General features: G+C 41.8%; 2 protein-coding genes across 4 annotated transcripts in view; one reads left to right on the forward strand and one right to left on the reverse strand.

Annotated features, from left to right (window-relative positions):
- Positions 1-1261: 1261 nt before the first annotated feature.
- LOC143765021 (uncharacterized) lies at positions 1262-23307 on the reverse strand. 3 transcript variants are annotated; one of them, XM_077251242.1, is made up of 10 exons: positions 23228-23307; positions 16863-16897; positions 16700-16783; positions 14825-14895; positions 14639-14750; positions 14452-14549; positions 11114-11231; positions 10987-11027; positions 8283-8376; positions 1262-7236 (listed from the first exon to the last, which is right to left on the reverse strand). In XM_077251242.1, exons 3-10 carry the CDS (start codon positions 16707-16709, stop codon positions 5486-5488), a joined length of 2295 nt encoding a protein of 764 aa, XP_077107357.1. In that variant the 5' UTR covers positions 16710-16783; positions 16863-16897; positions 23228-23307; the 3' UTR covers positions 1262-5485. The 3 variants fall into 3 exon arrangements, with proteins under 3 accessions (XP_077107357.1, XP_077107355.1, XP_077107356.1); XM_077251240.1 differs by having other exon boundaries at positions 16700-16897; positions 23228-23286; XM_077251241.1 differs by lacking the exon at positions 16863-16897 and having other exon boundaries at positions 16700-16862; positions 23228-23265.
- Positions 23308-23401: 94 nt separating this feature from the next.
- Positions 23402-26555, forward strand: part of LOC143765029 (uncharacterized) — a 57470-nt gene continuing 54316 nt past the window's right edge. Inside the window, exon 1 of the mRNA XM_077251259.1 lies at positions 23402-23529. The gene's annotated coding sequence lies outside the window, so the exon portion shown is untranslated. The remainder of the gene's footprint in view (positions 23530-26555) is intronic.

Here is a 26555-nt window from a genome sequence, read left to right on the forward strand (position 1 = left end):
TAAATATCTAGTTCATTCTTACGTTTGTCTTTTCTCCTTACCTCACCGTTATTATTTGTTGGGGGCTTGTATCCAACTTTTGGGGTCTTTTCTCTGGAGGCAAGAAAGGTCTATCTTTCCCCCTCTAGGGTTAGTTAGTTCTCCGGCTGGCGCGAGACGTCTAGAACCAACGTAGGCACGTTCCCCGGCTGCTGCTATTTGTGGAGCTAGGTTTAGATATACGGTCAGCCCAGTTACCACTGCCCTATGAGCTGTTTTTTTGTGTTTGCAGACTTGGTATTTACTTTTGAGACCCTCTGCCATTGGGGTCATAACAATTAGGTGTGGCTGTAAGTATGGTGAAATTAAGAATATTAAAATACTTTTTTTCTGGCTGTGTCTTTATTTAACTCTTTCACTACTATAGGATTAGTAATGGAGAGATGTCTTATTGACGCCTCTCTATTACTAACCGGGCTTAATGTCACCTTACAATCAAAGGTGACATTAACCCCTTATTACCCCATATGCCACCGCTACAGGGCAGTGGAAAGAGAGGCTAAGTGCCATAATTGGCGCATCTTAGAGATGCGCCATTTCTGGAGCGGCTGGGAGCTGGTATTTATAGCTAAAGGGGGCCAATATCCATGGCCCCTCTCTAGGCTATGAATATCAGCCTGCAGCTGTCTGCATAGCCTTTCTGGCTATTAATTATAGGGGGACCCCTATTTTAATAGCCAGTAAAGGCTAAATATAAAGCTGCGGGCTGATATTCATAGCCTGGGAAGCTCCATGGGTATTAACCCCTTCCCAGGCTATAAACATCGGCCCCCAGTCGCTGGCTTTTCCTCTCTGGCGCAGAAAATTGTGCAGGATCCCATGCCATTTTTTTAAAATTAAACAGATATTGCATTTAAGGCCGGGGTCACACTTGCGAGAAACTCGCATGAGTCTCTCATATCAATACCCGACACTGCCGCTGGCACTCGGGACTGGAGTGCGCAGCTGCATGAATTTTTATGCAGCTGAACGCTCTGGTCTGAGTGCCAGCGGCAGTGTCGGGTATTGAGGTGCGAGACTCGTGCGAGTTTTATGTACCATTTTATTATGTTTATTACTAATCATCGTGCTTAGTATTATCTATCTATAGATCTATCTAGTATCTATCTATTATCTATCTATCATCTATCTATCTTTCTGTGTGTGTAAACATTATTCTTCAATGGAGTATGTAAATGAAGAGGTTGGACAAGAAATAACATCACAATTTTTTTTTCTTAAATAACAGATCTTTATTTAGCCTACAAAAACGCATACAAATCAGCATGAAAAAAACCGCATGAAAATCCACATCATAAACGCGGCAAAAACACATAAAAAATTAATCAAATCTGCGTGGATTTTTACCTGCTTTTTCTGCCAAGAGATGCAGAATCTGAGCAGAAAATTCCACAGGCAAATCTGCAACATGTGCACATACCCTTAAAATACAAAAACAAACATGTTCACAATTTTCAATAATCCATAATACTCATATTATACATACATAATAGTATAAATATTACGTTCCACGATTTCTTAAGTCCAGGATGCTTCATTCAGTTCTTACACGCAGTTGTCACTTGCCATAGTAAGTTCAGCAATGATATCTTAGAAATGTATTATTACCCAGGTGGTTGGGACTCCAAAACAGCAATGTAGGATCGCCATGTAGTTCCCTGACAGTTGAACACATCTTCATAGATTACATCAAAACTTGTAATAAGATATAAAAGAGCAGGAAAAGTTCTTCATGGGGTCCTAGCCTATTTATTGTCCAATATTTTAAAGCACCAAGATATTCTGTAGGGTTATAAACAGAATATGTGCCTGTTTATGTATCCTTGAAGAAAGCCTGTTGTAGTGTACATGCTTTCTGATCTGCAGGCCACTTCTTATCAATCAGGAGAAGCTGATCCCATTGATATATATAGGAAAAGATTCAGTACTATTATTATAATAAAGATTATTAGTACAACATGTACTTCATCCACTAAAATCCTTGCTCTCTCTCTGCCAAGGAGTCTAGTAAGCGGTCTTATTTAGTGATTCACAGCTATCAAACACTAAGTAGGACCACCCACCTGACTCCTAAGCATGGATATTAATTAATAAAATGCAAGAATTTCTACATTGTTTCCCTACAGAACTGAAAGTCAATGTTTTTAGCTGCCCGTTCTATATCATAATGTTGAAAAATGAAACAGCATTTAAAATGTGATGGGCGCCCTTTAACCCCTTAACCCCCAGAGCTTTTTTTCGGCTTTGCGTTTTCGTTTTTGGCTCCCCTTCTTCTCAGAGCCATGACTTTTTTATTTTTCCATCAATTTGGCCAAGTGAGGGCTTATTTTTTGCGGGACGAGTTGTACTTTTGAACGACACCATTGATTTTACCATGTCATGTACTAGAAAACGGGAAAAAAATTCCAAGTGCGGTGAAATTACAAAAACAATTGCAATCCCACACTTTTTTTTGCTAGGTTCAATAAGTGCTAAAACTGACCTGCCATCATGATTCTCCAGGTCATTACGAGTTCATAGACACCAAATATGTCTAGGTTCATTTTTATCTAAGTGGTGAAAAAAAATTCCAAACTTTGCTAAAAAAAAATAAATAAATAATTGCGCAATTTTCCGATACCCGTAGCGTCTCCACTTTTCCTGATCTTGGGTTGGGTGAGGGCTTATTTTTTGCGTGCCGACCTGACGTTTTTAATTATACCATTTTGGTGCAGATATGTTATTTTGATCTCCCGTTATTGCATTTTAAAGCAATGTCGTGACAACCAAAAAAAAAGTAATTCTGGCATTTGGACTTTTTTTTATCGCTACACCGTTTAGCGATCAGGTTAATCCTTTTTATTGATAGATCGGGCGATTCTGAATGCGGCGATACCAAATATGTGGTTTGATTTTTTTTTTTTGAATAGGGTGAAAGGGGGGTGATTTGAACTTTTACATTTTTTTTTATTTTTTTCATATTTTTAAAAACATTTTTTTGCCATGCTTCAATAGCCTCCATGGGAGGCTAGAAGCTGGCACAACTTGATCGGCTCTGCTACATAGAAGTGTTGTTCAGATTGACCACAGGGTGGCGCTCACAGCACTCCGGCATCAACAACCATAGCCCCAGGTTGTCATGCTGACGCGCCGACGACCCCCGATCACGTGGCGGGGGTCACCGGTGCGCGCATTTCTGGCCGGATGCGCTTGTTAAATGCTGCTGTCAGAGTTTGACAACGGCATTTAACTAGTTAATAGGCGTGGGTGGATCGCAATTCCACTCGTGCTTATTGCTGTCACATGTCAGCTGTTCAAAACAGCTGACATGTCCTAGCTTTGATGCGGGCTCACCGCCGGAGACCACGTCAAAGCAGGGGCTACTGCCATCGGACGTACAATTCTGTCCGATGGCAGAAAGGGGTTAAAGGGAATCTGTCAGATCCCTTAGGCCTCTCAAACAGCCACATAATAATTTCCAGCCATAATCCAGCAGTAAAATCATGCCTTTAATGTAGCCTGTTATGATCCGGTGACCCTGGAGCCGCATGAGACTATCTCTGGAGTAGGTGGTACCTGTACTGACCGCAATCCTAATACTGACACCGCAACTAGAAGTAGCCGTCGGATGTACCTAACCAGGCCTAGACACCTCGACACAGCCGGAGGACTAAATACCCCTAAAGATGGAAATGGGAAATCCTATCTTGCCTCTGAGCAGAGCCCCAAAGGATAGGCAGCCCCCCACAAATATTGACTGTGAGTTTAAGAGGAAATACGTACACAGGCAGAAAAAACAGAGTTTAGCAAAAGAGGCCCTTCTAGCTAGATAGAAAGGATAGGACAGAGTTCTAAGCGGTCAGTATTAAAACACTAGAAAATTCCACAGCAGAAAATACTATATACTACATCTAACTAAAGACATAGGATGTATATCTGCATCTCCAGAGAAACCAGCATGACAGAAAAATCCAAACAAGTCAAGCTGGACAAAAACACAATAGATTGCACTGCACATAAAAGCACACTGCATGCGTGCTACAGAGAACCAAAACAAGGCACTTATCTTAGCTGAAATGACAGCAGGGCAGTGGAGCCAGACAGAGATGCAATCCCTCCAAGATACAATGGACAACTGGCAGGGATTGATGGATCCTACAAACCTAAATACCTAATAGAGCTGCAATAAGCAGAAACACCTGCCCTGGCCTATAATCCAGAGACCACTGCACTACCACTAACAACCACCGGAGGGAGCCCAAGAGCAGAATTCACAACAGTAGCCTACAGTTATTCATATCTGTACAAGTTGACTATCCAGCATATAGAAATTGATCTATCCGACATATGGGATCTGACCTGGATCTACCTCCATAAAACACCACCTGATCACACGGTGAGATTGTTCCTATTATTTCTTTATACGGAATACATACATCACCTAGATGTGCATCACAAAGACAACAAATACATTCTAGTGTATCCCAGACAACTGATGATAATTTGTAAGCTCTTGTGTGTCTATTTGTATATTGTACATCACGAACCTTGGGCTTTTTAATATATTGTATTAAAAGTCATATTTTATTAATACGCCCTACCTTTCCGACCGTGCAATTGTAAACTTGATTGGTAGTCCACTTACCTAGATTACCGACTAAACTGGCCAGAGATAATTTGCATATGTGAATGAGGGCAATAAAAGTAATTTTTGTGCAAACATTAATAGCTATATGGCTGGAAATAATTATGGAGGTGGATTAGGTGGCCTGGAACTTCACACGTTCCCTTTTAAACAGAATCTGTCAGCAGGTTTTTGCTACCTCATCTGAGAGCAGTCTGATGTAGACAAAGAGAAGCTGAGTCCAAAGATGTATCACTCAGTTTACTGGGTGCAGCAGTTGTGACATAATAAAAGCTTTTAGATTTAGAATAGTTTCCCCCCTACACCAGGCTCTCCATGTACAAAGTCCATAGACAGTGAGGTGCTTACCACAGGGGTAGGGGGCGTTGCCGGACTAGTATACTTTGGCAGTGTTAATCACGTGGTGATAAATCCTTCACAGTTAGTAAACAACAGTGTGCACTTTGACAAGTGACACATCTCTGAATTCTATGTTTCAGTCTCTATCTTCAGCTGTCTTCAGATTACATAGCAAAAACCTGCTGACAGATTCCCTATAAGCACATATTCACTAGAACCAGGTTAGGAAGCCAAACGATATAAGTATGCATTTAAGCAAGTAAAAAAACTATAGAAATTGGTAGAGTTCTGGAAAGGTTATAAATCAATATTACGGCCCCCTCCAAGCAAATTTGTTGTAGAAATGTCTGCAGCTTTCCTGGTAATTGGAATGTGGCTTGCAGATATCCATGTCTTATCCACTAAAACACAACATTTAGATTAATGAGATGGATTTTTAGTCACAGAAATTTCTGCAACAAATCTTCCATGTGTAAACAGTTTCTACCTTTTATGAGTCTTCAAATGCCTAACAATTTTGGACTTGGCAGAAAAGGATTTCCCACAATCTGAACATAAGAATGGCTTCTCCCCTGTGTGAATTTTCTGGTGCCTTACTAAACCTGATCTCTCAGCAAAACTTTTCCCACATTCAGAACACTGAAACAGCTTCTCCCCTGTGTGACTTCTTTGGTGTCTCACAAGGCTTGATTTCTTGACAAAACATTTCCCACAATCTGAGCATGAATATGGCTTCTCCCCTGTATGAATTCTCTGATGCTGAAGAAGTACAGATTTGTGGGCAAAAGTTTTTCCACATTCTGAACATGTAAATGGTCTCTCTCCCGTATGAACTTTCTGATGTTCCACAAGAACAGATTTTCGGGTATAACTTTTTCCACATTCCAAACATGAAAATGGTTTCTTCTCTCTGTGGATTCTGTAATGTTTTACAAAATCAGCTTTTTTTAGAAAACTAACCCCACATTGCCAACAGGAAAACCGCATTTCTTCTGTATGTAATCGCCGATGTTTACTAAGATTTGACTGCTTGGTAAAACTTTTCCCACATACTGAACATGAATATGGTCTCTCTCCTGTGTGATTTCTCTGATGTATAACGAGACTTAGCTTGCTAGTAAAGCTTTTCTCACACTCTGTACATGAAAATGGTTTTTCTCCCGTATGAATTCTCTGATGTTGAACAAGTCTTGATTTGTACGTGAAACATTTCCCACATTCCAAACATGAATACGGCTTATCTCCTGTGTGAATTCTCAGATGGTCAGTGAGATAAGATTTGTGGGCAAAACATTTCCCACATTCAGAACATAAAAATGGCCTCTCACCTGTGTGAATTCTCAGATGGTCATCAAGATTTGATTTGTTGTGAAAAAATTTCCCACATTCTGAACAGGAATATGGACGCTCTCTGTGAATTCTCTCGTGTTGAGCAAGAGTTGATTTTGTAATAAAACCTTTCTTGCATTCAGAGCATGAAAATGGCCTCTCTCCTGTGTGAATTTTTTGATGTTTCAAAAGACTAGCTTTTTCGATAAAAGACTTTCCACATTCTAAACATGGAAACTTCTTCTCACCTGTGTGGATTTTGAGATGTCTCACAAGATTTGAATTCTTTGCAAAACGTTTCCCACATTCCAAGCATAAAAAAGGCTTCTCCCCTGTGTGTATTTTATGATGATCGATAAGACATGATTTGTAGGCAAAACATTTTCCACATTCGGAACATGAAAACGGTCTCAGTCCTGTGTGAATTTTCCAATGTTCATCAAGACTTGACTTTTTTACAAAACATTTTCCACACTCTGAACAAAAAAATTGTCTCTTCATGCTGTGACTCTGTTGAAGAGCATATGAGTTAAACCTTTTAACATGTTCTGAGTGATATTGCTTCTCTCCTCTGTGGATTTTCCGATGCGTGAGGAAAAACACCCTGTGCTTAAAACATTTTCCACATCTGGAACACATAAATGATTGTCTTTTAGGATCTTTTCCAAAAGTTGACCTTGTGAATAATTTTTCACCAATACGAGTTCTGTTCGAACTCTCCCAACATGCTGATGTCTCAAAAACGTTTTCGGAATTACAGAGATCAGGTACTAGAGCTCTATTTTCATGTCTACCATGTATAGTTTGAGCAATGTTGTTTTGTCCTGGAGAATTCCAAATGATTTTTTTTCCTTTATAGACAGGACAGAACATTTTTGTCTTAGTGTTCATCTTGTGGCCAAATACTGAAAATAAAAAAGGACATTTTTATTTTTCTAATAATTAAATATAAAACAGAAACATATTGGTGGGCTGCTCTAATTAACCACCTTCATCATCAGTCTGGGGTTGCCCTTACAATTTTAAAAGAAAGTGGGCAGCTCCAGACTGGTTATTTTTTTTCTTCAATTTACTGTCAAATGGGAGCAGAAGGGTTCCCAATGTCTCTTCTAACTGCCTCTTTCTAGCAAAAGTAAGGCCCGAACTTTCGGGTTGTGGGATCCCACAATCCTTTGTGGCTCCTCTTATACGTTATTTTGAGATCTTGCTCTCTAAATTTCCCAGCACTGCTGCATTACTTACTAAATAGTTAGCAGATGGTAACTGCTCTAAGGAAGTTACCGTTCGGTAACGTCTTACTAAAGGATTTGTCAGCATTGGATTAGCGCAAAGAGCAAGATCTCATGATAACACATGAAATATTGCATTTTCCCTGCAAAACCGGGCCGCAGAATGCTGTGGGATCCCACTCATCATGTCAGGATCTTACAAGCAGGAAGTTTGGGCCTGATTTTTGCTAGAAAGTTGAACCGTTTTTGGGAGACATCATTGACCCTACTGCATACTATTCACAATAACCAGCCTGGGAAAGCTCATTCTTTTATTACATATCAAGAGTAGACCCAGGTTGGTGATAGGTACTCTAAGTTGCTTGATTTTGTAAGACTCACTCAATATAGTCATCCTTCAACATCTAAACCCAGCAATTCCATTACATACATCCGAAATTGCCTTTATGTTCTTAGGGATAACCAGAAGAATCCAGTGTTTTCTTATTGTAACCAATAATGAAAACTGCCACAAAATGTTAATCAACTAATTCTTATCTCAATTCAATTAAAAATGTGCCTTGAAGCATATCTTATATTCTAGACATGCACTTTTAGGATCCATGTCCATTAAACAGATCAATTAAATGAATGGTGCTAACAAGACATACTTTACAAATGCTCTCCAACGCATTGACGGAACGTAAAACATGTTTTTTCTCTATTATGGAGATAACACTCACCTGTAGTGATATGATCTGGGGATCTGGATCTTTGATTAATGGTCACAAGTAGCTCCTCCTCCTCTTCCTCCTTTATCTCCTCCTTGATACAAATCTGAAAAGTGTAATTTATTTTAGAATATGAGAAATGTCAATTTCTCTATGGCATAAGGCTTAGAACATTATAGTCCAGGACTAAAATATTCATGACCTATCCTTATCATGACCTATCCTTATCACTCCAGTACCCAAGAATGGATAACTGCATACTTCAGGAGGGGCATGACACGTATTAACAGCTGATCAATTGGGGTGCCCGATTCCAATTGATTTAACCTCTTGGACGTACATGTACATCACTAGCAATGTCTCTGCCTTTGACCCAGGCTCCAATACAGCTGTCAATCTTGGAATTTCACACGCCCATCGGCAAGCTTGTGACATGAGCGTGGGGTGCCAATGGGTTGCCATGACAGCCAGAGGTCTGTTGAAGACCTTTGTAATTTTATAAAAAGTAGTTAGTCAGCCGCAGTCAGGTGGATGCAAAATGAATCATTTAATTCTTGTACAGAAGGAAATTACATCACAATCAAAATAATGCAAAAATTGATGAGTGTTAAGCAGCGAGTAACATTTCGACCTAGTCCGGGTCTTTTTCAAACCTTGCTTAAGATTCCTGTTGATTCCTGTATAATTTTTGATTAATCCTGTTCAGCCAGCACCTCTAATTTCTATGAGCTGTGTGCGCCTTCCTCTTTTTCCTGAAGACCTCCGTAATGTCATGATAATCCTCCTGGGAAATTCAGCATTTGGGCTCGTTCAACTTGTGATGTAATTTGACGAGTGCAATCCAATGAAAAATTGGATTGCACTCAGCGGAATGTTAACTTATGAGTCAAGCTCACATCTCTGATTATTTTCTCATGCCGCTTCAACATGTGAAAAACAATCGCAGTATGCTGCGATTGCATCCGTGAATCGGATCACACACACCCATATACTGTAAGTCTATGAGTGCGTGTGAAGCATTGCATTGAACTCAGATATCATGCCGGCAATGGAAGAGATGGAGAAATTACTTTCTCCGTCTCCTCCTCAGCTGTCATGCGAGAGGATCGAAGCACAGTGCACTGACACTCGGCTCACACTCGCAGCGGAGCAGGAGTCGAGGGTCATTAACATATCACATTTGATGCTTTTTACTATACAGCGAACATGGTAAAAACTGATTAACTCAGTTCTAGGTGTTTTTTTTGGTTTGTTTTTTTTTTTGCAAATTTCTGAATTATTTTTAATCACTTAGATAACAAAAACTGTACATGTTTGGCATCTATGTACTCATACTGACCAGAAAATCATATTGCCAGGTCAGTTTTACTATCTAGTGAACACGGTAAGTAAAAAAAAAATAGCGGAATTGCACTTTTTTTGCTGCAATTTCATTGCACTTGGAATTTTTTTTCTTGCTTTCCAATGCAATACATGATAAAAAAAAATGAAGTCATTCAAAAGTACAAATTATCCTGCAAAAAACAAGCCTTTATACAGCTATGAGGACGGAAAAATAAAAAGTTATGGCTCTTGGAAGAAGAAGAGACAAAAACAAAAACACAGAAGAAAATCACCAGTGGTAGGGGGGTTTAATGTTGATGACCTATCCTAAGGACAGATCACCAATATCTTAAGGTACCTTCACATTAAGCGACGCTGCAGCGATAGCGACAACGATGCCGATCGCTGCAGCGTCGCTGTTTGATCGCTGGAGAGCTGTCACACAGACCGCTCTCCAGCGACCAAAGATGCCGAGGTCCCCGGGTAACCAGGGTAAACATCGGGTTACTAAGCGCAGGGCCGCGCTTAGTAACCCGATGTTTACCCTGGTTACCAGTGTAAAATGTAAAATAACAAACAGTACATACTTACATTCGCGTCCCCCGGCGTCCGCTTCCTGCACTGACTGAGCGCCGGCCCTAACAGCAGAGCGGTGACGTCACCGCTGTGCTGTACTTTCACTTTACGGCGCTCAGTCAGTGTGGGAAGCGGACGCCGGGGGACGCAAAGGTGAGTATGTACTGTTTTTTTTTTTTACATTTTACACTGGTAACCAGGGTAAACATCGGGTTACTAAGCGCGGCCCTGCGCTTAGTAACCCGATGTTTACCCTGGTTACCAGTGTAAAACATCGCTGGTATCGTTGCTTTTGGTGTCAAACACGACGATACACGCCGGTCTGACGACCAAATAAAGTTCTGAACTTTGTTCAACGACCAGCGATATCACAGCAGGATCCTGATCGCTGCTGCGTGTCAAACTAAACGATATCGCTAGCCAGGACGCTGCAACGTCACGGATTGCTAGCGATATCGTTTAGTGTGAAGGTACCTTTAGTCCTGGACAACCCTTATAATAATTGGATTTTGCTATTTGCTGAACAGAATTGGTGCAAATCGAATCATAGAAACTGGTCCAGCACCATGCTACAAAGATGACATTGCGCCAAGCCATTTTATCAAAAGAAGAGCCGTGGATGCTGTCAGGTACGAGGCATTATATAGTTTCCTGCCCAGCATGGACAGATTACCGACATGATCAATGGACTGGGTCCTGCCAACTGATGTGCAACAACTCTACTGATAAGGACGGCAAGTTGAGTGTGTGGACAATCTCAGTGAAACAGATCCTACATTGGCATACTGGTGTATGATACCACCCAAGATTTAAATACCTGATGATCCTGCGGCACACGATTACTGTTACTGTATCCATCTGCAGAAAAAACACAAAAGTTTCTGGATACACTTGTCTATACATGATGATCAAATAATGTTCCAAAGTTAGTGGTTATCTCTCACCCTGGCCAATATTAACAGGAATGTCCTGCTCCTTAAACTGTTGCTCATTCCTGGCATTTGCCTCATCATCCTTCGAATTCACCTCAGGTTTAATATCAATCAGGTCTTCACCATGATTCTACATGGGGATAAAATAATTAACAAATCAAGAAAAACAAAAGCTTTAAGAAACTGAAAATTAATTGTAACTTTGAACAGTAACCAAAAATGAGATGCCTGCAATATTACTTTAATATCAAAGCAAAAAAAATATATTTTTTTTGCGCATGGTATCAATCCATCCAAAATAGAGACCAAGTCTACACCAAAGGAGTCCCAAAATTCGTGAAAGTCAAATGAGTCTTTGGAGTTTGTTACTAGCTCTTATATTGGGGACATGTAAGAGTCTCAATTCACACTTGAGGAAACCACTGTTCTCTCACAACAGAAAAGGAAGGGGATACTCGCATCCGCCTTGCGTAACAGGGTTAAAACATGACTTTTAATGGTAGCATTAAAATAGAAGGAACATTTTAAATGGTTAATCCTTTTACCAACATTGGGTGTAATAGTACGCCCATGTCGGAATCCCTCCCTCTGATGTGCGCTCCAGCACTGAGTCCACATCTTTCCCTGCACATGTCACCTGTTTTGAACAGCTGACATGTGCCTCTAACAGCCGCAGGTAGAATCACGATCCACCGCTGTTTACCTCTTACATGCCGCTGTCAATCTCTGACAGCGGCATTTAATTCGCTCTTACTGGAAGCGTGCCGGAAATCCCACCCATCAGTGACCCCGTCACGTGATCGTAGGTCACCAAAGAGTTGGAATGACAACAAGAGGTCTATGGTTGTCATAGATGGACTGCTATGAGTGTCGCCTGGTGGTCGGCGCTCATAGCAAGTGAGCATTTCTGCTACACACAGGCGATCTGATCATCACCTGTGTGCAGCAGAGGTGATCAGACAACTGCAGCTTCTAGTCTCCCATGGAGACTATTGAAGCATGCAAAAAGTTAAAAAAATGTTTTTAAAGGGAACCTGTCACCACTTTTTTGTTTTATCAGCTAAAAATATCATTTAATTGTTTGTCAGGTATGCATACCACATCTACATTTGTAACCCCCCAACACCCCATGCATCACCCATAAAAACCTTTTTAATTTGTCCTGCGCTGTATGTTAATCTGTTCAGTCCGGTCCGATGGGCGTTGCCTCTGTTCCCTCACTCCACCCTCCTCGGCTTGCTGTACACATTCTTCGACGTAAATCTCGCAGAGCGCGTACAGATTTTGTGCGTGCGAATTGCAATGTGACCTTGCGTGTGTGCAGTATGCTTGCCCAAAGGCGGGCAAAGCCGAAAAGCAGCACGGCGCATTACTGGCGCATGCGCCATACTGTTTTTCGGCATACTGTGCACGCGCGAGGTCACATTGCAATGCGCACGCGCAAAGAATGTACGCGCTCTGCGAGATTCACAGCGAAGAATGCGTACAGCAAGCCGAGGAGGGGTGGAGTGAGGGAACAGAGGCAACGCCCATCGGACCGGATTTTTTTTCCTGTTTTCCAGTACACGATATGTTAAAACCAATGATGTCGTTCAAACATACAACTTGTCCCACAAAAAACAAGCCCTCACATGGCCATTTTGACAGAAAAATAAAAAGTTATGGCTCTGGGAAGAAGGGGAGCAAAAGACGAAAATGCAAAAAAAAATGAAAATACCCCCGGTCATGAAGGGGTTAAAAAGGGGGGGGGGGATTGAGGAATAAAGGGAGATACCTCCCCTTGAGAAAGCAACAGGCGAAACGTGAGTCAGGGCAGCGCTGGTCGGCCTCACTGATTCCTCCATAACCATGGGTAAGCAACACCTTATTCAACCAACTTCCCCTTGTCTCAATCTATGTTTGTGGCCACCTGGCCTATTTCACAGTGAATTCACATATAGAGACTGAGTGTAACATCTCAATACATAATCTTTTTTTTATTCTCATTGGTGGTTTAAGTTATATCTTGCCAGATTTGTTTTAGATCTTCCTTTGGTATTCTGTTGTGAATTCTGCTTTTGGGCTCCCTCCGGTGGTTGTAGGTGGTAATGCAGTTGTCCCTGAGTTGCAGTCCTGGTCAGGTGTATCTGCTGATTGCAGTTCTGACTGGGGTATTTAGGCGTGCAGGATTCATTAGTCCTTGCCAGTTGTCCATGGTTGTTGGGAGGTTTTGGTCCTGGTTTGGTTCCTTCTGCCTTCTACCAAATCAGCAAAGATAAGTGTCTGGTTTTGGTTTCTGTGGCACACATGCTGTGTGCTTAATAATTCTGTGCTATTCAGTGGTTTTTTTTGTCCAGCTTAGATTGTGTCAGTATTTTCTCAGTCTTGTTGGATTCTCTGGAGTGGCAGATATACATTCCATGTCTTCAGTTAGATTGTGGAACTTTTTGTATTATCTGCTGTGGATATTTTTGGAAGGGTTTTAATACTGACCGCTTAGTATTCTGTCCTATCTTTCCCTATTTAGCTAGAGTGGCCTCTTTTGCTGAATCCTGTTTTCTGCCTGCGTGTGTCTTTCCTCTCCTACTCACAGTCAATATTCGTGGGGGGCTGCCTATCCTTTGGGGTTCTGCTCTGAGGCAAGGTAGTATTCCTATTTCCATCTATAGGGGTATTTAGTCCTCCGGCTGTGTCGAGGTGTCTAGGACGTGTTAGGTACATCCCACGGCTACTTCTAGTTGCGGTGTTAGTTCAGGTTTTGCGGTCAGTACAGTTTCCACCTACTCCAGAGAAAGTTCATGCGGCTCCAAAGTCACCGGATCATAACAGTATTCCTCCTGAGCAGGTATAAGGTAACTTATCATCTGACAATCATCACAAAGACTGAGTGATAGGAGTGGTGAGTGAACTTGGGCTTCTCCAAGTGTGAATTGAGACTTTCACATATCCCTGATGGAAAAGAACCGTGCAGACATTCTTAAAGGGGTCGTCCAGCCTTAAGTATGAAGACACTCTATGTGACTGCAGACTTGAGAATCCTCACATCAAGCTCACTGCACTCTGTAAGAAATATACAATGACAGGAGCAAACTCCTGGCCACATTCCGACTAGACTGTTTCCGGCCTTGCTCAACACTTGCATGGAGTGAGACTGCGCCCATCTAGTTGGAATGTGGCCGGGAGTATACATATTGCACATTTGGGGTCCCATGACCGCCACTTCTGACACCGGATAATCCTCCCAAAACCTGCCCACTTCCTCCTGTCTTACTAAAGAGTAGATACATTATTATGTTGGGATAGCAGATAAATTTAGGGGTTTTTTTAGGCAATATGAGGACTTAATGTATTAATTTCTCATTTTCTCCTACCTGTAGATCCTTGGGGACACTGCAATTTTCTACTGAACGGTCTAGGGAATTTACAGGACTGGGATATCTTTCTGATACATTTTTCTTATTGGATCCATCTATGGGAAACACAGATACACAAAGTGAAGACATGGCTTACACAGGATCATCAGATTATGGGAATTACTGGAAACTTTAGTGCGCCTACCTTCTTTATCATTAATGAAAGTCTCTTCTTCCTTACATTCCAGATCAGCCCTCATATACATCTGATCTTCTTCACCCATGACTTCAACTTTAATGTCAAGCAGATCTTCAGCCTAAAAAGGAGTAAAAAAAAGCATCAAAATTATTTTGGCTTGCATAACGTGACTTTAACTGCTACAACATTTACCTGATTATCCTGCAGAATACTGTTATCTTCCTCTGGACAATCCTGGGAATAAAAGGGGCTAGAACTTCTCTCTGGTGGACAAACAGATAGAATAAGAAGGCAAAGAACACTAACATAATAATAACATATTTATATGATACGTTTTTTTAATACACTTTACTCCAACCCATCAAATACAGAGCGGTGACGAAGAAACAACCATATGAAAGATAAATCATGGTCAAAAGTAAAGGAAATAAAATGATATATACATGTTCATGCTTAAATAAGACAAACTTACCACTAAGAATAATGGAGTGGGCTCGGCAATAATATCTACATTATTTACAAATAATATAACTCAATCCTCACACAATACATACACAGAAAGTGTATCCATAAATGCCAGAACAACGTTATGGATAAAAGAAGACATTTATTTATATCTTCATCAATAACTTAAAGGCATGCAAAATCAAAATGAAGAATGAAACATAACAAGGACTTACGTGTTTCTGACCTTACGGTCCTTACTGACTGAATTGGAAAGCCTTCCTGATTCTGATGTTGAATTCAACCCACCCCACTGGTTTGCACCATTGTTCAGACTGGATACTGCAGTATTAATTGTACTCTGTATATCTGCATTATTTTGTATATATGTTTTTGGTTTTGTAAATTTAATGATACATTTTCCTATATCACATGTGACAGGAAACAACGGGGTGTGTCTTTGTTTCGGTTTTTGGTATAAATGAAGCTGTACACACATTGTTTGCCTTTTGGACTATGAATAAGGACCATAAGATCAGAAACGTGTCAGTCTCAATAATGTTTTTTCTCCATATTGATTGCTTTTAACGTTGTAATGTCAGTGACTCTGCATGGTGCCTCTTCTCCCCAACTGGGACGTCGACATACCGCTACGGCCGCTCTGTTCTGATCCCTGCTGCGGCTTCCTACTCCCAAGGTCTGCGCAGGTCTCCCGGAAATGCCCTTAGGGCGCTCTCCTGATTCTTACAGGGGCAGCAAGCACCTTCTGGAAATATCCCCAGCCTATAGGTGAGAGTCATGAGGTATTTAAGGCGCCCTCCCCTGTAGGGAGGTGCCTGAGCAACATCAGTGTTTAGCTAGTCTTCAAGCTGCTAAGTGTGATGTCAGGTCCCTGTTCCCGCACCTGTTCAGTTACTTAGAACCTGAACCTGTTCCGAGTCCATCCTGTCTGAACCCAAGTCCCGAGCCCATCCTGTCTGAACCAGCACCAGTGTCCGTCCTGTCTAGTGTTTTCAGAATCCACATTGTCTTAACCAGCACCAGTATGCTGTTATGCCAGTAACTCCGAGTCTGTGTCTGCAATCTGGACCCTTGGGGTCAGCTGCCGAGGTACCGGGGACTGCCCTGGAGTGGTGCATGGCGGCTACCTGCAGCTTAAGCTTAACTCCAATACAAATAATCCATAAGCCATCAGTATAAGGCCTCATTCAGATGTCCATGTTCTATCTCTGTTTTTTACGGATACAGCACGTACCCATTATAATCTATGGTGCTATTCACATCCGTGATTTTTTTGCAAACCGTGTGGTCGTGCACAACTCACAGAGATGTCCTTTTTTTCCGTTAACACGGATAAAAAGGGCTAATATAAGTTTATGGGCCGTGAAAAACACGCACAGAACACGGATGACGTTCATAGGCCATCCATGTTTAACATTTCAAAGGATAGGAGAAGCTTTGTAATATATTTATTCATAGGTGAAAAATACTGAACAAACACCACTGAAACACGGATCCAAAACACTGATGATGCCGGTACCAGTTTTTTTTTTGCAGACGTGAAAAAGACAGACATCTGAATTAGCCAATTTTATTACAAGTAGAAAGCAAATAGGTACATACCCTCAGCCATCTTTGCTGGGACCCTCAACAGCTCACACTACAAGGTGTGTTTCGCTGTTTTCATAGCTTCATCAGGACCCAATCCTGGGAATTCAGAGTAAGACATCTCTCTGGGGATTTTCATTTATTGGATTTATCTGTCAACTGAGTACATTGTTTTTACCTGTTGTTCAGAGGATAAGAGTATCTAAGTAACCCCTAAAGGGATTATTTGGGAATAGAAAAAAAAAAACAGAAAATAAAATGATACTATTAATAAATACTTTTAATTGGCAAATCACACTCATTTTGTCTGTAATCACTGAAGAATTAAAATGACCGCTGTCTTGTTACACTGACAGAAACCTGTCCTAGAATGATAATAGGACTGGAGCCTGTGAGTGTGTGCAGTTCAGAACTTCACTGATGTCAGATGGAGATAGCTTGACAGTGTGTAGTATAGTGTAATGTGATGATGTTCCATTTTAAATTCTTAATGACCCCCTGATGAAGCTGCATAGAGTGTATCAATCCTCTTTAGTGGCTGGGGCAATTTGATTTTGGGGAGTGATATCTGCATTTAAAATGATCTATTAATATTTTTTTATCTAGAATGTAGTTAGTCATACGCAATGAGGATTTTAATGGGTGGTGATTTATATATACAACTTTGTGTGGCAAACTTAATTATCTGTAAGCAATAGCCCTGCAAATAACTATTAATATATACTACTGGCATTATATTACTACCATCTGTTGAGTCCCTGCATTATCGTTATTAATTCATCTGCATACTCACCTTCTGTACTTTTTTATAGTACTAGATCCTGCAGGATCTATGCCTTATGTATATTCTTATACTGAAGTGCACCAAATGAATTTGTTCAGAAACTGTTACCTCATTTGGGGCTTGCTTTTACATCAGGGTTCTGTATATATGGCTATATTAATGTTGATCACTTATATCCTCTAGCTATTATAGCATAAAGGGGCTGACCACTACTTCATTACTGATGGCCTATTCTCAGGATAAGCCATCAATATCTAAGCGGCGCCAATAAAAGGTGAAGACGCTGGTGGGTAAGTATAAGGGAACAGTCAGGGATCTTAGATATGAAGCACCACTCCAGACATGAAGAAGAAAAAATGCTGGAGTTGTTCTTTAAAACAGTAAATTTGTTGAAAGGTCCAATTTGTCTCAAAGGTCTTGTTCAGCCAATAGGCAGCTTTAAAGGGGATACATTTAAGACATCATACCAAACCAGTGGGGGAACAGTAAGCAAGTATTTTTTGTTTAAGAAGTTTTTTATTGAAGGGAATAATATTCATGTTCACAACGTATGCAATACAAAAATCAATGCATTAGTTTACAATTTTACTTCTCCTGGGCATTGTACAATTGAAACGTGTAACATTATAATCAGAGTCCATGAGATCAGTAAGAACAACAGCATTGCACAATCAAAGGAAATGGCCTTCGTTTTTTACTTATTTTGTTTCTTTTTCTGAACACCAAAATAAAAATAAAAGAACAAACCAATAACTGTACATTGTTAGAATCACATTAACCTACTAATAACAATTATTAAGTGTATTGTCGCTTCAGTCACACCCTATCATGTCCTTCACATCGAATAGGAGGATCTCCTGCCAGTATCCTATTAATATACCATGGGGACTGTTCAAAGCAAGCCATAAGATGGATTTTCATCTCCTCAGGGAACATATCAATAAAACTCTCCCAAGTATCAAAAAAGCGGGACACCAAACGATCTTCGCCCAACTGCGCCTCTATCCATTCCATACGAAACACGTTTTAATTTATTTAGGAACATTGTCAGCGTAGGAGGTTCCGCTGTAATCCATTGTTGTAAGATACATTTTTTCCCCACCATGGAAACTATAGATATCAGACGTTTGGCCCCTCTTGTGATTCTTGATCCCACTCCCGGCCATACTCCCAATATCGCCCATTCTGGCGTACAAGGCATATAATTTAGGAGATGTTCCAGACAAAAAGTTTCCACCCTGCTCCAAAATCCCTTAATCACTCTACATTCCCAAAACTGGTGATAAAGATCAGCCCCAGGAGCCTCACATTTCAAACAATTAGCCGATTGGGATAAGCCCATGAGAAACGAACGATGTGGTGATACATACGTGCCATGGTACAATCTAAGCAACATTTCCCTATAAGAGGAAGCCGGTAAGGCCTTCCATATATAGGACATTGTCTTAAGGATATGTTCCAAAGTTAAATCTGGAAAACGAGTAAGCCATCTTGGAAGGCCTGTTTTACGTTTAGTATAGTCCATCTCCCCTCTCAACAAGCTATAGAATCTGGAAGTGGAGTGGAATAATAAAGACTCAGTTCGTAACATGGTGTCTAGTGGGTTCTCCCAATCAAGCTCCGAAAGCCGTTCTCCTACCCCTGTAGCATAATCTTCCAAAATTGCACAGTTTGCAAGATACCCCATTGTCAGAGGAAGGCATCTCCGAGTGTGTGTCCAAGAGTATGGTCTACGTGTCGAAGAGTCCATTATAGAGCTCACTGTTACCGCCCGAAACCTAGTGCTCCAGTTCTCAACCCCACGTCTCAACCCTACGTCTCGATTCCCAAATATTGGCAAGAAAAGTGAAGAATGTGCATTAAGTAAAAATTTGTGACGAAGCCTATGCCATGTCGTCCACATCACCATTATCAGAGGGTTAACCAACACCGAAGAGGGCAACAACTCCTTGTGTGAATGTAAAAGATATAACAAATTAGTATGAGGTATCAAATTCTGGTCTAATTGAGTGTTAGTGTATATGGAAGTATCTTGAATCCAGTCTTTCAGATAACGGAGCAGCGCCGCTAGATTGTAATTCTCCAAATTAGGAAAATTAATGCCTCCATTCGATATGCGCTGTTCCAAAATGGCCATGCTAATAGCATGATGCTTCTTCCCCCAGATGAAGGTGCGAAACATGCCATTTATTAGCCTCAATTCACTGGAGGAAAGCAACATTGGAAGAGACTGTATAAAATATAAAATCTGCGGGAAAACCACCATTTTTAACAAATATGCCCGACCTAAATATGTCAGCGTTAAATGCTGCCAACCATCTAGTTCCCTTTTAATTTTCTGGATTAGAGGAACAAGGTTACTTCTCTGAAGATCATGAGGGTTCCTCGTAATGAGCACCCCCAAGTAAGGCAAAGCTTCCCTGCACCATTCAAAGGAATATGACCCTGCCCATGGTGGTTTGCGCCCAGCGCGTAAATTGAGTGCCTTAGATTTGGTTGGATTAATCAAATATCCAGACATGGACCCCAATTTATTTATAAGGGCCAGAATTTCAGGAAGGGCCTCCTCTGGATTAGCAATGTATAACAAAATGTCGTCAGCGAATGCCGTGAGCTTCAGGCTCAGTCTCCCTACCCGTATCCCTTGAAACAATGGCAAGGACTCCACAGCACGTAAAAGGGGATCAAGAGCAAGGTTGAATAAAATGGGGGAAAGTGGGCAGCCCTGACGAGTGCCTCTAGTTAGCTCCACCCCCTCTGTTAGTTGTTGATTGACTATAATTTTAGACGTGGGTGAATTATATAATAACCTAATCAATGCCGCAAATCTCTCTCCAAATCCCTGCTTTTCTAACACCGCATGTATCCAATGCCACTCTACACTATCAAACGCAGCCTCTGCGTCCAGGCTCAGCAAGACATTGGGAGTATTCTTATATCTAGCTGAAACTATGGTAGCCGCAATTGCCGTACGAACAGCAATAGTCGAGTGTCTGTCTCGGGTGAAGCCATACTGATTGGGTGACAGAATCTCAGTGAGGAACACCTGAATTCTATTAGCCATAATCTTTGCCAACAATTTATAGTCCAGGTTTAACAAGGATATAGGTCTGTATGATGTTATCTGCGATGGGCTCTTTCCTGGCTTTAAAATGAGGGAAGTCAATGCAGAGTTAAAAGAAGTTGGAGAAGCACCCCCATATAAATAATAATTAAATAGGTCCTTTAGAAGAGGAACTATGTCAGGAGAGAGCAATTTATAATATTCTGCAGGTAGACCATCCGGTCCTGGTGATTTATAATTTGCCAATGCTTTAATAGCAGAGCTTATTTCCATTAATGTGATAGGCATCTCCAGAGTTACACGCTGAGACTCTGTCAACATTGGTAATTGCAAGGATTTTAAGAATTGTTCTATAGAAGAGATGTCCCCTCCCCGTGTAGAGTAGAGAGCCGTGTAGTGAGCATAAACCGCCTGTATTATGTCTTTGCCATCAGTCAAGTGAGACCCTGATATGGGATCAACTAAAAGTGAAATTTTCTGTCTGGGACCTTTTGGATTCGCCAACCTAGCCAGAAGGGTTCCTATTTTATTACCCCATCTAAAGAAATGTTGCCTGTTAAAGTCTACTTTCTGTTGGGCTATCTTAGTCAAATGCACATTTAACAACGTTAACGCATCCTGCCAATGAGACCAATCCTCTGGAGCACCAGAACCCAGGTACCGTCTATAAGCCAATACGGCCAATCTCTGAAGGTCTCTCATTTCCTGTCCCGCTTTGCGCTTTTTCCCTGCCACATAAGCAATAATTCTCCCTCTCATAACTGCCTTGCCCGTCTCCCACATAAGTACAGAGTCATCCCAGTGCTGTATGTTATCATCCACAAAATTACCCCACTCTTGTTTGAGGAATGTTTCAAATTCTCTACTTTTAGACAAGTAGGCTGGGAATCTCCATGAGCCCGGCTGACGCAGGTCACGACCACAGCGAAGGAGTAAAGTGATAGGAGTATGGTCGGAAATCCCTGCATCCCCAATAACTGCTTCCATCACCCCCGACAAAAGAGACTCACCTACCAGAAACATGTCTATACGTGAGAGGGACTTATGTGCCTTGGAAATGCAAGTGTAATCCCTTTCCGTCGGATGTAATACTCGCCATATGTCTACCACTGGAGTGTCACGCATGAGGTTAGTCAAACCAGGCCCCGATCCGAAGTAGGGAGTGGGCAAAACCGCAGACCTATCCAATTGCGGATCTAGTACAGCATTAAAATCACCCCCCACCACCAAGTTAGGCAAGTCCATTGTCAAAATCATCTGAGAGACATATGCAAAAAAAGGAGCATTATCAAAATTAGGTGCATAAATGTTTAACAACGAGTAAGGGGTATCTTCAATAGTCACTTTCATGAGAAGGAACCTACTCTGAGGGTCAGTCACCACGTCCCCCGGAGTCACCCGCAGATGTCTAGCAAAGACTATGGCCACTCCCCGCTTTTTTGAAGAGTATGTGGTAGCGTAAGTCTGGCCCAACCAGTTATCTTTCAAATGCAACGTATCCTTATGTGACCAATGGGTTTCTTGTAGAAACATAACATCAGGCTTAGCTCGTTTAAGTGCCTGAAGTACACGACGCCGTTTAACCGGTGAGTTGAGACCCGCTACATTCCATGATAAGATTTTTAAAGGATTACCTGTCTCTTTTCGGCCAGACATATACGAAGTTGTCATCATGGTGGATAGAAGTGGCATAGAGGCAGAGCCTTTCCAATGTCTGAGAGCTCACAGGGTCTCGGAGTCCCAGCTGCTCCGCAACCCTCTGAAGTATATAGGTGTGTGACATCATTAGCAACAATACACTTATGCAAAAATACAACAACCAGTTTCTCTTTGCCATACAAAAATAATTTTAACCACAATATAGTCATTATCACTATACATCTCATATTCCATGCCATTTTAACTTATTTAAAGAAGAATCTATTAGTTTCATATCTAGTAAGCAAGTATTTTTACTCCCTATAAGAAATCTTGCAATATATCTTATCAGAGAATTCTGGTTCTTTCTCCTCCGCCACTGATCAAAATTCTCAATTCCAGGTTACAATTGTCTTCAGTGAATGAAGATTCCCCCATTACTGAGACAGATGACAGTTGGTGCTCAGGAAATTCTATGGAGAAATGGAACTGGTTTCAGAAGAACTTGCAGCAGAATGTCTCTGCCTGTAGCTCGTTTCGCCATAGAATTTAAAAGCACCAATTGTCATCTCCTATCTCAATAATGGAAAACTCTATGTTTACTCAATACAGACTGAAAGTGACAGCTCAGTTCATAAGAAAGAAGATTTATCATATAAAATATGTTCCAAACTTTCTAATTTTCATGTGAGTTATGAAATAAAAATTACACGATGGTTACTCTTCAAGCTAATGGCTCTTTCAAGAAGCTTTCCATTTTTGAGGTGTTTGGAGAGGACTAAGCAAAGTACTGGAAAAACTGTGTGTGCATATATGACCTTCCAAGCCTCCAATGTGACACTAGCCATAAGTCATCCCATCATGGAGGCTCTGGAGGTCTATGTGCTGCCTGTCACTACGGGCATAACCTAATACTGCATGACAGGGCTGCTTCCCATCCACTTCACCCAATACTCTGCCTGCTGGCACTTATAGTCCCCCGAGGAGTCACTCCCCACCATCACACTTCCTGATGCACCACATGCAGCATACAAATAACAATACAGGCTCTACATACACTAATCGCAGGAAAAGCTCTTCACTATCAGCGGCCAGTAAGTGCAACGGAACTATTCATCACTGGTGCTTACGGCAAATTACTCGGCTGCACCGCTCACTTCCGCAATCTGGCAAAACGTCAATTTCTCCATTGGTTTGACCGAGACCGGGCAAAATCCTTATCCAAAATGGCCGCGAAGATATTGTTTGGGTAAAGCGCATGCGCACATTACTGAGGGGACATGTTTGGTTTGTCTCGTTCTTCTTCACTATACTAGGATTGCTGTATTTGTGCAGAATTTTAAGAAGAAGCTGGATCAGGTGACAACTTACATCTCTCTTGTCATTTATTAGCATTTGGTCAGTATTAGCTGTAAGAAATGGCGCCATTATTTATGTCATTAGTGCAGGGATACAAGAGTGTTACTCGTCGTAATTATCAGCTGGAAAGTACTTAACAGTTCAAGATGTGATAGTCATCAATCTCAAGATCTCCGTGTTTATGTGTAATATCTGTGGATCACTGCCTCTGTTAGTAGATCCAGAAATTGGACCCTTTGGGGCGCCTCTGTTAATTGTGTGTCCTCGATAGTTGTACAATTCAGAGTGCCTCCGTTATTGTACCCTCCATTCATTGTGTCATCTGGGGTGCCTCCGTTATTGTACCCTCCATTCATTGTGTCATCTGGGGTGCCTCCGTTATTGTACATACCATTCATTTAGTCATCTGGGGTGCCTCCGTTATTGTACCATCCTTTCATTGTGTCATCTGGGGTGCCTCCGTTATTGTGCCATCCATTCATTTAGTCATCTGGGGTGCCTCCGTTATTGTACCATCCTTTCATTGTGTCATCTGGGGTGCCTCCGTTATTGTACCTACCATTCATTTAGTCATCTGGGGTGCCTCCGTTATTGTACCATCCTTTCATTGTGTCATCTGGGGTGCCTCCGTTATTGTACCTACCATTCATTTAGTCATCTGGGGTGCCTCCGTTATTGTACCATCCATTCATTGTGTCATCTGGGGTGCCTCCGTTATTGTACCCTCCATTCATTGTGTCATCTGGGGTGCCTCTGTTATTGTACCATCCTTTCATTGTGTCATCTGGGGTGCCTCCGTTATTGTACCATCCTTTCATTGTGTCATCTGGGTTGCCTCCATTATTGTACCATCCTTTCATTGTGTCATCTGGGGTGCCTCTGTTATTGTGCCATCCATTCATTGTGTCATCTGGGGTGCCTCCGTTATTGTACCCTCCATTCATTGTGTCATCTGGGGTGCCTCTGTTATTGTGCCATCCATTCATTGTGTCATCTGGGGTGCCTCTGTTATTGTACCTACCATTCATTTAGTCATCTGGGGTGACTCCGTTATTGTACCATCCTTTCATTGTGTCATCTGGGTTGCCTCCATTATTGTACCATCCTTTCATTGTGTCATCTGGGGTGCCTCTGTTATTGTGCCATCCATTCATTGTGTCATCTGGGGTGCCTCCGTTATTGTACCATCCATTCATTGTGTCATCTGGGGTGCCTCCGTTATTGTACCCTCCATTCATTGTGTCATCTGGGGTGCCTCTGTTATTGTGCCATCCATTCATTTAGTCATCTGGGGTGCCTCCGTTATTGTGCCATCCATTCATTGTGTCATCTGGGGTGCCTCCGTTATTGTGCCATCCATTCATTGTGTCATCTGGGGTGCCTCCGTTATTGTGCCATCCATTCATTGTGTCATCTGGGGTGCCTCCGTTATTGTACCATCCATTCATTGTGTCATCTGGGGTGCCTCCGTTATTGCACCATCCATTCATTTAGTCATCTGGGGTGCCTCCGTTATTGTGCCATCCATTCATTGTGTCATCTGGGGTGCCTCTGTTATTGTACCATCCATTCATTGTGTCATCTGGGGTGCCTCCGTTATTGTGCCATCCATTCATTGTGTCATCTGGGGTGCCTCCGTTATTGTGCCATCCATTCATTGTGTCATCTGGGGTGCCTCCATTATTGTACCATCCTTTCATTGTGTCATCTGGGGTGCCTCTGTTATTGTGCCATCCATTCATTGTGTCATCTGGGGTGCCTCCATTATTGTACCATCCTTTCATTGTGTCATCTGGGGTGCCTCTGTTATTGTGCCATCCATTCATTGTGTCATCTGGGGTGCCTCCGTTATTGTACCCTCCATTCATTGTGTCATCTGGGGTGCCTCTGTTATTGTGCCATCCATTCATTTAGTCATCTGGGGTGCCTCCGTTATTGTGCCATCCATTCATTGTGTCATCTGGGGTGCCTCCGTTATTGTGCCATCCATTCATTGTGTCATCTGGGGTGCCTCCGTTATTGTGCCATCCATTCATTGTGTCATCTGGGGTGCCTCCGTTATTGTACCATCCATTCATTGTGTCATCTGGGGTGCCTCCGTTATTGCACCATCCATTCATTTAGTCATCTGGGGTGCCTCCGTTATTGTGCCATCCATTCATTGTGTCATCTGGGGTGCCTCCGTTATTGCACCATCCATTCATTTAGTAATCTGGGGTGCCTCCGTTATTGTACCCTTCATTCATTGTACCATCTGGGGTGCCTCCGTTATTGTACCATCCATTCATTGTGTCATCTGGGGTGCCTCCGTTATTGTACCCTTCATTCATTGTGTCATCTGGGGTGCCTCCGTTATTGTACCATCCATTCATTGTGTCATCTGGGGTGCCTCCGTTATTGTACCATCCATTCATTTAGTAATCTGGGGTGCCTCCGTTATTGTACCCTTCATTCATTGTGTCATCTGGGGTGCCTCCGTTATTGTACCATCCATTCATTGTGTCATCTGGGGTGCCTCCGTTATTGTACCATCCATTCATTTAGTAATCTGGGGTGCCTCCGTTATTGTACCATCCATTCATTGTGTCATCTGAGGTGCCTCCATTATTGTACCTTTTCAAAAAACTGACCGTCACATCCAAACATAGACTAAGTGTGAACAGGTGCTGAACCTAGAGTCACCAACTCGTATACAGTCAAGTAAATAAGGTAGCACACTGCAGCGCTGAAACATGCAAACATGAAACATGAAAACTGAACTGCATTACTGCACTAGAAATATGAAAAATGAGAGCGTTTAGCGCATAAAAATGGCCAATTTTATGTGTACCTGGTAGCCACTTTAGGGCATCTCTCGTATACCATTACCCCTCCACAGAAAGAGAGAATGTTAGTCTAAGAAGAGGTTTCACAGTTTCCCATTCAGATGGAGACGTTTATTCTCAGCGAGGAAAGGAAAGCGTAGGACCTGGTATACGAGAGATGCCCTAAAGTGGCTACCAGGTACACATAAAATTGGCCATTTT

The sequence above is a fragment of the Ranitomeya variabilis genome, chromosome 4, assembly GCF_051348905.1.
Source record: "Ranitomeya variabilis isolate aRanVar5 chromosome 4, aRanVar5.hap1, whole genome shotgun sequence".
NCBI classification, from domain to species: domain Eukaryota; kingdom Metazoa; phylum Chordata; class Amphibia; order Anura; family Dendrobatidae; genus Ranitomeya; species Ranitomeya variabilis.

Bases quoted from the DNA above. Each gene is read 5' to 3' on its own strand.
- LOC143765021 (XM_077251242.1), bottom strand. The intron at 14,550-14,638 runs GTAGGCGCACTA...TGTTTCCCATAG, and splicing joins TTTCATTAATGATAAAGAAG to ATGGATCCAATAAGAAAAAT. The intron at 11,028-11,113 runs GTGAGAGATAAC...TTTTTTCTGCAG, and splicing joins TCCTGTTAATATTGGCCAGG to ATGGATACAGTAACAGTAAT.